Source organism: Uloborus diversus, chromosome 2 (genome assembly GCF_026930045.1).
Source record: "Uloborus diversus isolate 005 chromosome 2, Udiv.v.3.1, whole genome shotgun sequence".
In the NCBI taxonomy this organism is placed as follows: Eukaryota; Metazoa; Arthropoda; class Arachnida; order Araneae; family Uloboridae; genus Uloborus; species Uloborus diversus.
The window spans coordinates 127,581,768-127,594,577 of NC_072732.1; the positions used below are offsets into that span (position 1 = coordinate 127,581,768).

Here is a 12,810-nt window from a genome sequence, read left to right on the forward strand (position 1 = left end):
AGCCAAAAAAGATTCATCTCTAACAAATCTAGTACATTTTTAAAATTAGATTGTTTGCCTCTTATAAATATATCGGCCAATTTTAAACGCCTGCGTAAGTTTTAGAAAAAACATGTTTTATAAAGACTCCACAAATTGAAATTAAAAATTTCAAAAAGTAGCTTTATTTGATGCATATACCCTTTTACAACAATATCATTCATTTTATATCAAGTCCTCTACATCTAAGTTCTGCATGGGAATGCTTACAATATATATAATACAGTGTACATATAATAATGGGAGGCATTGTATGCAGCTAACAAAGCTGAGCGAAAATTTTACGAAACATATTCTTTCAGATTTTAGGGCACGTTTTAAAAAGGAGATTAAAATATATTCATTTAATATGAAATTTTTGCTCGCACTTGTAACAATGGAATTACTCTGGAGGAAAATAAGCATATTGAGTTGCATGAATTTAATGAAGAAGCTGAGGAATGTGCAATGGATTTTTCATTCAAAATCTAGAAAATTAATTAATTCTCCTATAATTTCTGTAAAAAAATCCTAATTATGTTCTGGAAGAAAATCTTTATCACTGGTATGATTTTAGAAATAGTCGTTTAAAAATTATCAGAAAGGAGCGGAGAAGAGCGTTAATGTATAAAGTTGCCATTTTTAATTTTGAGAAAATTGAAAGCAATGTCTAAGTGTATAATATACAGGGTGTTCCGTTTTAACCTGCAAGACCTTTATTTTCGCAACCATTAGTCGTAGATGTATACTTCCAATTGCAAAAATGTTCAAAATCAGATGTAGATTTATGTTTAAGATATTGAAAGTTTGAATCAAAAATAAAAATGAGCCAAAAAATACAAAATTTAACTTTTTATACGGCCCCAGGTCCCCTAACTAATTAGAGAAACAATCTCCACTGAAAACTATTACTGATACAAAAAGCTTGATTTTTGTGCGACCAAAACTCAAGGAGATTTTCGAGTTTAAAACTTTAAGGGACCATACAAAAGATGAGATTGGAAGTTATCGCCCCTTTCAGAGGAATGTCAGGTTGTCGAAGTAAATAAAATAAGTTTTTTGCATTTTTTATAGCTATTCCAAAATAAATGCAAATGCTTTGCCATGATACGCAAAAGCACACTACAAAATCTAGAACAATTTGCAAAATCACACTATATGCACACATATAACTTTAAACTCTTGTTAAACGCTATATTTTTTTCCCAAAAGTTGTTATTGGTGGCGAGTGTAAAGTGGTGCAAGTCACAGAACACTGTGTTTCAAAGCTCAGTGAATATTGGTCGTACTATGGTCAAACTTTTTCAGTTGGAATGATTTTCCAATGTGTTGCTGTCCAAAATATCACTGGCCCAAAATGTCGCCGGTCCAAAATGTCACTGTTTCAAAATGTCGCCAGTTTAGGAGGCCGCCGGTTAACAATACAAGCAAACACCTTTTTCCTTTTTTACAATGTCTTATCTCTTGTGACTCGCTATATACCAACTATAAAAAGTTCTGACAGCGTTCAGTTCGGACGTTCGCTGAATTGTTTTGTACTTTTCTTCAAGAATAGTGCGTGTGTATGTTTCCGATTTTTTGCCACCATTCCACCTAACATCTAACGAGGTACGGGGAGATATACCGTATCTCACGGTGAGCAAGACCCACACATTAAGGGGTAAACACCCAGCTGAGCGGAAGCTCAGTATGGTGACCTTCCCCGGCGCAATAAGCACCAAGCCCGTCCGTAGCACAGACGACTATCGACCGCCGCACTCAGTCCCGCGGGGGGCCCGCTACGCGGACCCCCCGTGAGATGGAACCTAAGGCCCACGGCTAAGAGGTGGGGTGCGTGCGGAGAAAAGTAGTAATACATCGAACGATACCTGCAAGTACCCATACATGATTTGGGTCTGAGTGTTTTTTTTTTTTCTTTTTGTCAATTCGTTCAAGATAGTGGAGCAACTGAACGTTTTCATCGATATGCGTGACTGACATTTCTCAAGAAATGATGACCGGAATCAAATAAAATGTTAGGAAGCAGCAGGTGGACAGATGTTAGAGCCAATAACACCAGAATGCGGAGCAATCGAATATTTTCCCCCCTTCCTTTTTCATTATTTGTGACTGATATATCTCAAGAAGTAATGCAAGGATTCAGAGAAAATTTGGTCTACAGGTATATCTTAAAGGACGAGATGCTTATTTATTCTTGGCTTTAATCATCCCAAAAGGATAGCGCACAGAATAATTTTCCTCGTTTTATATGACTGCTATATCTCAAGAAGTAATGCAAGGATTCATAAAAAAATGGTATACAAAAGGAACTAAACGAAGTATGCCTTATTTCCATTCTAAGTTGAGTTTCGTCATCTTTTAAGTGAGTGAGTGTAATTAAATAAACAATGAAAAATAAACTAAATTTAAATGTATCACTCAAGACAGAGAGAGAGGTTGAGCAAGATATCAATAAAGTCTAAATTAGCCATGTATTCCTCTCATTTTTGTGGCACTTTAACTAACGGGGGTGTTAAATAAAAGCTGAATTAGCATTCTTATACAATATTTGTATTAAAAATCGACTAATTTAAAAAACAACGATTTTTCTGAAAACAACGTATTTGTTTATTATTATTATCAATATTATTTTCTTTTTAAACTACCAAGCTGTATAGAACTGGATCTATTACTTTTCGAAGCCAATTTTTAAAATAAGTCCAGGCTAAAATTGCTCTGAATAATCTCATTGATATCAGTTATTCCTTCCATGAAATTTTTTCTTTTCTCTTTAATATTTAACTTTTATGAATGTTGAGAATTGAAAACATTTGTTATCAAGTAGAATCGTTTTTCCAAAATCTCAATAAAAGACATCTGTTTTAGCAGTTACAGATTTTATTAATTTCAAAAGATTCGACGGTGAACATTTTGACGTAATTTCAGGAGTTTACTTATAAGAGATGGGAGTTCACACGGCAATAATCTGTCGTATATGTTAAACATTCGTTTTACTGTCCCAAAATCCCAGTCGCAAAAAACAAACAAGTGTCCTCTCAGAGGAAGGTCATGAGCAATCTTGTTAAGCGTCTTCAGCTGTATTTCCAGAAAAAGTCTCAGAACAGTTTTGATCTTTACTTTCACCTGCATTTATACATCACTGAAAGCATAGGTTTTTTTTCTTTTTTTCCCCGTTTACAGTTTCTAGAGTGACGTTAATAAATCCATGAGAAAATTGAATTCCATTCCGATACTTTTCTACCTTACCTCCATCCAGGCCCGTGATTCCGAATTTTCCAGGAGGGAGAGGGAGCATAACGGGCGTATAACTAATGCAAATTTCATAGGATAGTAATAAAAACCACTCCTCTACTTATATTTTTTAAAAAAATTATAATTTCTCAAAGTCGGGGGCAATCTCGCCTAACCCCCTAAATCACTGACCTGCCGCTACCGTAATAATGCTAAATAGAGTGAATTTGTTCTTACTTCAAAACGCCAAAAAATCCAGACCATCTATAATCTTGCCTTCTGCATTAAACAAAATTTGGGCCCGCTAAGTAAAGTGCTTTGTTGAGCAAGCATTCACTTCCCTTCTATATTACTCGACTTCTCTACATAAATATATGGTAAAATCACAGCTAACTCAGTTTTGCAACCACGTGACCCTTTCAGATACAATCGATTAATTTTGGGCATAGTTATTTTGACTCCAAATTGAAATTGAGACTGCTCTTTTATTTGTATGGTTGTTTATTTACGAAGCCAGAATTTTCTTCTAACGCGATTCTGGCTAATACCGAATATGTGCTTCTAAATTGCCTGATGAGTTGTTTATTTTACATAGCCATAATCGAGTCAGAGATAATTCCTGTTGCATAAAATAAACAACTTTACAGGCAAAGAAGCATCCTCTAATAGGTTTTGGGGACAAAATGTCGCTGTGCAAAATGTCATTTTAAGATTTCGTATTCCAAAATATCAATGTGTAAAATGTAGCCATTATAAACGGTCGCTGTTTCACAATTACGATGAAGAATTTGTCTTATTCTAGTGAAGAATTTTAGAAGGTGTTATTTTCAAGGATGGTTTTCATTCTTATACTGGATTTTTGAAAATATTTTTGACGCTTTCGTAAAAGGAATTTTGGAGTAGTGTTTTCCTTAGTCTATCATAGATTTTTTGTGAGTAATGTGTTCAGATTCGAACATGATTTTTCAAGGACTATTGTATGTATCAGTGCTACAGGGTCAGAGAGAAAATGGCTGATTCTTGCCCTGGGAATTTTGGATCCTTCGACCCAAAATCAAATTGACACCTATTCCAATACTGTAGAAACAACTCAGACCCGTTGCTGGAAAATAATGAGCTAATAATGTGTCCAATATCTGCAAGTAACATATCTTGCAAAAAACAGGCATGTTTATCGCTAAAACTCAGTAACCTTACTGAATATATTCTGGCATCTTTCTGAAGAATTTAGTAATCTCCCCGATTAAAACCATTCGAGTCTTTGGAACCTTTAGAGAAAACTTTAGTAAGTTTAATATAATAGCTTGGCACTTTCCTGCTTTGCCAAGAGAGAGCCTAACTCATTATTGGAAACATGACCAAAGCTAAGACAGAATTGCAGGCAAGTACCACGAATCTAACTCGCCTGCAGTTCTCACAAAGCTAAGGAATCCAGAGATTTATTCGCTCTTATTGGGAGCTTTGTCAATCTGGGCGAGCCGTAATTGAGCTAAAGCCCGTCACTTATTCAATACTCTCAATTAACCTTTAAACTGGTAGCTTTAAGTATTTTTCACAACAATGAGTAGTCTGAACTTGTGTAATTTGTATCAATTCAGGAAAAGTTTTGACAAAGATACTTGATTTTCTCAGGAAATGAATAGAAACCTGTGAAATACCGAAATATTCCACGGAAATAATCAGTAACGTTTCGGAATTTTTTTACAGTGAGCTCCGCTAGTACTGGCAGACTTGTGGCCTTTGAGGGAAAATGACCAACTCTGACTCTCGGAATTTCCAACCTTTGACTCTCGACTCCGATGCTTTTCTCCAAACTCAGTTCGACACGGACATCGGGCCCGCAGCCTTTTTCTATAAATTTATTATTGTTCTACCAGGGGGATGGAAATGAGGAAATGATCCTAATCCCAGGTTTCTATATTTTCATTTCACGCACATTATTATTGTTTTTTTTTCTTTATCATGTTTATTGTAATTGAAAAAAAAACAAAGGGTACCCAACATTCGATACTTCTACCCTACAATTGAAAATTACTTTAAAAGCCTTGCATATCTGCTGAAATCAATTGCAAACAAAATATTTGTTAACAAATACGAGTCGAAAATGGCAAGACATACAAATTTGAATTTATTATGATTTTTCCGATCATCAGTCAACAATGAAATCGCAACAAACCTGAAAAAGAATTTGAGTTGATATTAAAATGGGCTTAAAAAGGTTATCATTCCAGCTCTATATACTATTTGGTTGTTCAAAAAGAAAAATATATTAATGATGACAATGATGGGAAATATTTTAATTAAATTTCTTACTAAAGCACGCTAAGTATGACTTGCGCAAATAGTTTGAAAAATCATTTTAAGAAATAGTTCCTGTTTCCGTTTAGTTTTACTTTCATACTAATTTTTTGTCTGAATTCGCATCACGTCTTGAAATATAGCAGTCATATTAAACAAGAAAGAAAATTCCGTTTTTTTTTTTTTCTTTTTTTTTTCCTTACGAAACTGAATGAGCTTGCGTTTTTTTTTTTTTTTTTTTACGAAACTGAATGAGCTTGCGTTTTTTTTTTTCCCCCAGCAAGTATACAAATGCAAAGTAACTTGTTTCAACAAGTTTTACTTCCCATGTGGAAGGCTATTAGAAACATTTATCTATGAATTTCACCTTTCCGGTTATTTTTGATGAGAAGTGTTTCCATTTACCCCGTAAATCTTGTACTCTGGAAACAACTAAGATTTTTATTCTTCCTTTTTTTTTTTTTTTTTTCAAAATTGACTGCTCGATGTAAACGAGACCTTTAAGTATGTTTTTACATAAATTCAATACATAATTACATTTTTCGTTTGATTTTTAATTTTGAATAATTTTGGACTACATTCAGACGATTCGGCAAGTTTCATGCAACCTTCGGGTCACAGATTGAGTATTGTTGGTGTAGAACTTCTTAAAATTCTAAACTGATTGTGTGCTGTGCGATTATCTACCTACATCATGGGGAAATAAATGGGTTATTCGAATTTATCCCCTAATCTCCCTTCTAACTTCGAAAAAATATGAATTTCTATATATTCCTGCTATTAAATGGTAAATGAATTTGATGATTTATTTTTATTGATTAGTATTAATTATTGCTTTTACTTTAATTGTAGGTTAAATATGACTGAATCTTGTGTGTACGCAATGTTCCACTTCACACCAGTATAGTATGTTAAAATAAAGAAAGCATTCTGGTAGCTGTAACTACCGCCAAAAGTTAAAGTTGAGTCTGAAGTAATAAAAACAAATCAGGTAATATATACTTTCTAATATTTCTAAGATCGTATTCTCTTACCGTACCCTTAGTTTGAATATTCATTCTAGATTTAAAATGACTTCTGCCTTACTGATTTCCCCACACATTACAGTCAAATGAGTCAAGAAGAGAGCGCCGTAGCAAGAAAATATTTGATATAATGTATTGGCAACGGCAAGGTATGAAAACGATATGCACAGTTTGATAGAGTGTTGCTTGAAGACGCACATCTTATTTAAACTTTTCTTAATAGTTTTAATAAAGTTATAGCTTTTTACTTACCTCACAGTATTTTTAATTTACGGACAATTTACAGTAACAGCGACCCTTAAATTCTACGAGTGAAACCTCATTTCATCGGTTGAACGCACAAATTTAATAAATAAATAGTTTGTTTTAACACAGCAGCAATTTAATAATAACTATGCTTTAAACTCAAACTGAAATTTAAACTTATGCTTGTTAAATAACTAGTCAAATTTTAAGCTTTATGTCCCTCAACATTTAATGAACAGAGTGCATGTTCTAAATAAATATTTGGTTGGTTTAATTAAAATTGCAGACTTTCATAAGATGACTGCAAAAGTACTGAGATTGATTTTCTAAAACATACAAATTTGATTATCCTTTCACATACACTCTGCTGCAAAAACAAATTTAAACAAAACAAAACAATTAAGTTAAGTCAGTAAAACTCTACATGCACGTAGTATTAGCGTCAATTAACTTCTATTTATTAATTCACATTTTGTTCTGTCTAATTAAATAGTTGTTTTGTAAAGTTTGGAAACGGGGAATTATTAATAGGGGAGACCAGGACTAGTATGCGAAGGGGTAAGTGTGCAAATGTTAAATAATTTTTTCGTTTTTGGTTTGACAGCTCTGAGTGAGATGTCACGTAGCAACGTATATGCTTCGCTGCTATCAGTGTATTTTCAGTTAAATCTGCCAAACCAAACATGTTGCACAAGAAAAAGTTGTTTCTTCGCAGTGTTAAGTAATTTTTTTTTCATCCTTAGTTATTTTATTATAAAGCATATAATAGTAGAGTAATTTACCTAAACTAATTAATATTGAACAGCCCATGCTTCTACGCAACAAATGATGTCTTGTTCGGATTATTTTATGAAACTATTTTTAAGCACTTTTATTACACTTGGCTTTTTGTCACGGAGTAATCTGAGGCTCGGTTTTGCTTATATTTTAGCAACTAGACCACTTAGAGACTTTTGGATTTCACTAAATGATTTGCTTAATCATAAGGTAAAACTTAACGCTGAAAAATATAAACTTTGAAATAAAATTAATATTTCGGTTAGGATGGAAAATAGCAAATTTCATGCAATTTTCCCATTAAATGTTTAAATATAAAACCCATTGTTACAAATTTTGTTTCCAGTAATGTTAAAAGCAATTATAATGAAAATTTTGAATCAAGGCTTCTCGGAAGCAAGGATGAAATTAGCAAGCATAAATCCTAGCGAGGAACAAGGATTTTAGTGCAACTGCTTAAAGTTTTAGACACGTATATATTTTTTTCCCTTTAAGTACCGAGCATTTATATGAAAAAATGAGGTGAAGGTTCGTGACGGTAGAATTATTCTATTTCTGAAATACATTTTCACTAAAAAGAATAAAATAACAGAATTCTTTAAAAAATGCTAAGCACTTTTCATAACGCACTCAAAAGGATAAAATAACCTTTCTGGGTCAGAAAGGATAATTTAAGCATTCCTGTAGTTTTCGGAAATTCCACGAAAATGACACCACAAACGAAGAAAAATGCGGTTCTAGTCATTTCAAACCAAACTTTCCCCTTAAGAAAAATGTGCATGTTTGAACACTCAAATTTATGACTGAAAGCTAGATAATTATAAGAAATTCTCTTCATGACTTGAGGGGGTAGGGCTACCCTAGTGGGTAGATGACAGATGAAATGTTTCCAGGTTTCTTAATGGATTTTGCTAAAAATACTAGAAGTTCAAAGAAAAACCTCTGATTCTCTCACTAGACATTTAAGGCGATAAAAGGCCTTCAAATGAGTAAAAATTGGTCAAACGAACGGTTTTTCATTCATTACATTTCTAAAAACTAGATCTTTGGCTGAACCATTAAAAAAAAAATTTAATCGGTGGAAGAGAATTTAATCGGTGGTTGGAGAAGTTATGACACTTTTTATGGGAGTCACGCCACTTTTTTTACTAAAAAATGCATTTAAAATGCATATAAAATGCATGAGTAAAAAAATCCATATAATGATTTAATTTTTAATATTAATACCATTTCAAATGAATCACAAGACCTTATTTTTGGTGAATTTGTATTAAAAATTAATTGTTTGATCAATAATAAAATTTGCAATAGTAGAACAGAAAATGTTGATTTTCTCAAAACCTAATTTTCGACATAATTACAAAATTCAAACTGTTCCTTGAAAACGGATTATCATTTAAATTTACTGAAAACTTTATGCCAAGTATTTAAGTGTTTTGTTAACATTTGTTGTGAAAGATTTAGTTTTAGTACTTTTTCGTTAGTTTTGTGGAGTATATTTGCAATATTTTATGGAAATATGAACATATTTTACCGAAAATGTCTAGTTTTTGGCGCTTTTTTTCCACTATTTATCTTTACCACAAAATTTTGAAAAAGTAATTTCTACATTCTATTTTCGGTTGTTTTACGTATCATATTTACCTAGTATTTTCTAATTTTGATGAAATTTCATTCGCAATGAGTAATATGACAAAAGCGATAAAATCAAAATTTAAATATAAAAAAATTAAGTTTTAAAATAATTAAATGAAATTTTATATTTGAATTGGTTTTAAGCAAAACTGCCAACACTTTTTTTTTTTTTTTTGAGAGAGAGAGAGTAAAATCCTTTTTGCATTGTTGGTGTGGTATGTATTAAAGCCCTAGATTGTTGCTTAAGTAGCGACACGTCCGCCATCCTGGGACTAAATGCCGTTCCTCTATCTGCTATTACTGAAGTAGCTTGTTTTGCTTCTTGATTCTGATGCTTGTTGGTTGTGGATTAACATAAGGTTAATAAGAAAACACAAACAATAAGCAAAACACGCTACATAACCATAGCAGACATTGGAAGAAAGCATCGTTTAGCCCCAAGATGGCACAGACGTGTCTCTACTTCATTCTACGATTCAAGACTTTAGTATGTATATCTGAAGACATGCAAAAATTTTGTTAATTTTATTGTATAATTTCAGGTACATGGAGGACCGTTACTTCAAAGGTTACCTACGAGATCCTGCTCGTTGTCAACTGTTACTGCAAGGACGTTTCGCTGGGTTTGTCATGGCTGTTCCATTCGTTCTATGCTTCTCTCTGTTTGGAATTTTCAATCTCGTGGGAGGAACAGTGCTTACCATCATGTCCTGCAAGCCAAAAATTTCCCCAAAAGGAATGATTTTTCTCCAAAAACTGTTCCAGAACACCAAATTAGACTTTCAAAACCAGCTGGACCCGATGCAGGTAGTTGGCATCATTCTTCTTCTCACGGGATCCCTTCTAGTAGTTGTAGGAGTGACGCTGGGAATAGTGGCTTGCAAGTCTGTTGATGAGCGACACAGAAGACGCTGCAAAAGCACGATGTCGTCATCAGGATTTCCGTTTTCAAGTACTACAGAACGAAGTAGTAGACGAGCATCATCGATCACATCCAGCGCTTTTCCAAATATCCGAGCCATCAAGGGTGATCGCAAGAGATCTCACACAGAAACGATATCTCCCATAATGGAAGTCAATAGCGAGGAAGAAAATGTAGACAATGAAGAATACGGTGCTGGGCGCAGTTTTCTACACTCTAGAACCGAGCTACATGACATATCCCCCACTCTATCTACTCAAGAAATTTGTATATCGCCAAAACAGACGCATGTGCAGCGATGGGAAACTAAAACAGGCTGTACTTCGGTACAGATTGTTGCTGAAGTCCAGCATATACACCCAAATGAAACTTTAATGACTTCAAGAACTGAAAAAAGCTAAGAAACAACTTAATTGTTATTCATTATACTTTCCACTCAATGGAGAAATCATAAAAAGATGAAAACAATTGATAATCAAAATCCCTACTTCGGGGAAGAACAGTTCATACTTTTACACCAACCCATCTTTTTCCTTTCAACTGAAATTATAGATCTGCATACGTATTGCATGATTCTTTTCCGAAACATCTTGACTAGTTTTGGAATCAATTGACTCTGTTTTAGTATTAAAGTTGTCTTGTGATCTTGAGAAACTAAATCTCTATTTTTTTAATACTTGAGAAGTAAGATTTGTGTGTCTGAAGAACTGATAATGACTGACTCTTTGTATTTTGAATGGAAGAAAAATCCATTGATATATATCAAAAAACATTCACCAACACTTGTAAAACTTTGATAATAAAAATAAAGGTATTATTTAAAAATAGTCATTGTTTTTAATTTCACACAGCTTAACTTTTCTAGTTATTTAACAATTTTAAGCCTTTTTAACTTTGTTATACTTTTGTTTTTTTCCCTTACTCACAAGTACTATCAATTTTCAGTAATCAAACGGTTCCATATTACCTTTCAATCATTATTGAGAAATTATTGATTGCTTACTATCTGTACTTGAACAAAGTTGATGTTGCTCTGATTTTTTCAGGTTACCATGAGGACGGTTGTTTTTAACATTTAGGGTAATGGCACCAGTAACAGACATGCTTAAGACATCGTTCTCAGGTTAACTCAATTTTCAGAGACATTTAACGTATTTAGACTTGTAAAACTAGTTTTCTCTCATGCAACTACATCTCATCTAACGTTTGGCTGCTTCTGCATCCTTTGAATTAACTAAATCTATTTTTATTTGCTCAATTTCGAGAAAAAGGTCTGACCCCCAGTAACAGACACTGACAATTCTGATGGTACCCAGTAACAGATAGGATGAGTGATGGACAGAATTCCCCTTTTCTCTTCAAAATGTGCAAAAGTTCTTTATTTTTCGATTTAAAACCTTATTAAATTCAAATAAACATGAAACACCGGTAGACCTCGTGGTGGCTGTTCATAACCTTCAACCACTGCTGCATAAATGCCATCTGGCTCACAAAATTCACTTTGATAACACTAGATGGTTGCACCGTATTTATGGGTCGCAGCAACACCAGTTTTACCCGTCTAAAATTCTTATTATTTAAACCCAAACTTACGACTGTCTGTTACTGGACCCTTGTCTGTTGCTGGTGCCGTTACCCTATTTAGAGAACGAAATTTTCGTTGTCAGATCGTCTGGGGCTTGATTTTATTCATATTTTTTTAAGAGCTTAACCCAAGCAGACTTTATATTAAAAAAAAGGTTTTTTTGTGTAAAATTACGTTTTTTTAGAAGAAAACACCTATACAGACGAACTTCATTAGCAAAACTTCATCTAAATACAAAGTCTCCCAATTTCTAGTTCTCGTCATTTCAAGTTGATGAGAAATAAAAACATCATGATGATATACGCTGTAGATGGGAGCTTTATATATGATAAATGTACTGATGGATATCGGTCATTAAATTTTTATCTTTACTACCGCATCCTAATCACCATTTATTTTTTATGGATATGCCTAGTTTTACCCATTCTTGAAAATCACCAGGCATAATATGTCGGGTGAAAATTTCTTGGCCATTTCCATTCCATTCCATTAGTAGAAATAAGAAGTCCAACTAGCAGGGTCCTATCGCAATTCGTGATTGAGAATTTTGATCAGATACGGAAAAGTAGGCTCGTTTAGTTCTGGACGAACTTCTTGTTCATTTATGTAAAAACTTTAAAATACTTTGATTTTATATAGTACTCCTGTATTTTCATCTTCTCACTAGTATTATCAACTTTAAGTGATCAAAAGGTTTAGCATTATATTTCAATCATTATTTGTTATTTTCATTTGTTACTTTCTGCCTTCTCAAATTAAACAATTTAAAGTTATGTGTATTAAAAATGCATTAGTGTAGTTTTAAATGAGTTTTTTTTTTTTAAAAATGAGAGTTAAAATAGTTAGTTAGTGATATAGTACTAAAAGCTTTGATTCGTTGAGCAAAAAAATTCCTTTGTTTAACTGACAACGAAAATTACATAAAACTCATCAACTTACGAAGTACTCCAATCCATAAAAAATGGAAATGAATTTTTAACTATTACAAGCACAAAAAAAAGAAAATAGAGAAAGGAACTATAAAAAAAATATAGTTTAATCTCCCCCTCCCCCATCAACGTGAAATTAATGCA

At 33.1% G+C, this 12,810-nt stretch overlaps 1 protein-coding gene across 1 annotated transcript in view; it reads left to right on the forward strand.

Moving 5' to 3' along the window:
* Positions 1-10,979, forward strand: part of LOC129217326 (uncharacterized) — a 105,095-nt gene extending 94,116 nt beyond the window's left edge. Inside the window, exons 2-3 of the mRNA XM_054851607.1 lie at positions 6,400-6,538; positions 9,773-10,979. Of these exons, the coding sequence (XP_054707582.1) occupies positions 9,777-10,553 (777 nt within the window). The 5' untranslated portion in view covers positions 6,400-6,538; positions 9,773-9,776 and the 3' untranslated portion in view covers positions 10,554-10,979. The remainder of the gene's footprint in view (positions 1-6,399; positions 6,539-9,772) is intronic.
* The last annotated feature ends 1,831 nt before the right edge of the window (positions 10,980-12,810 follow it).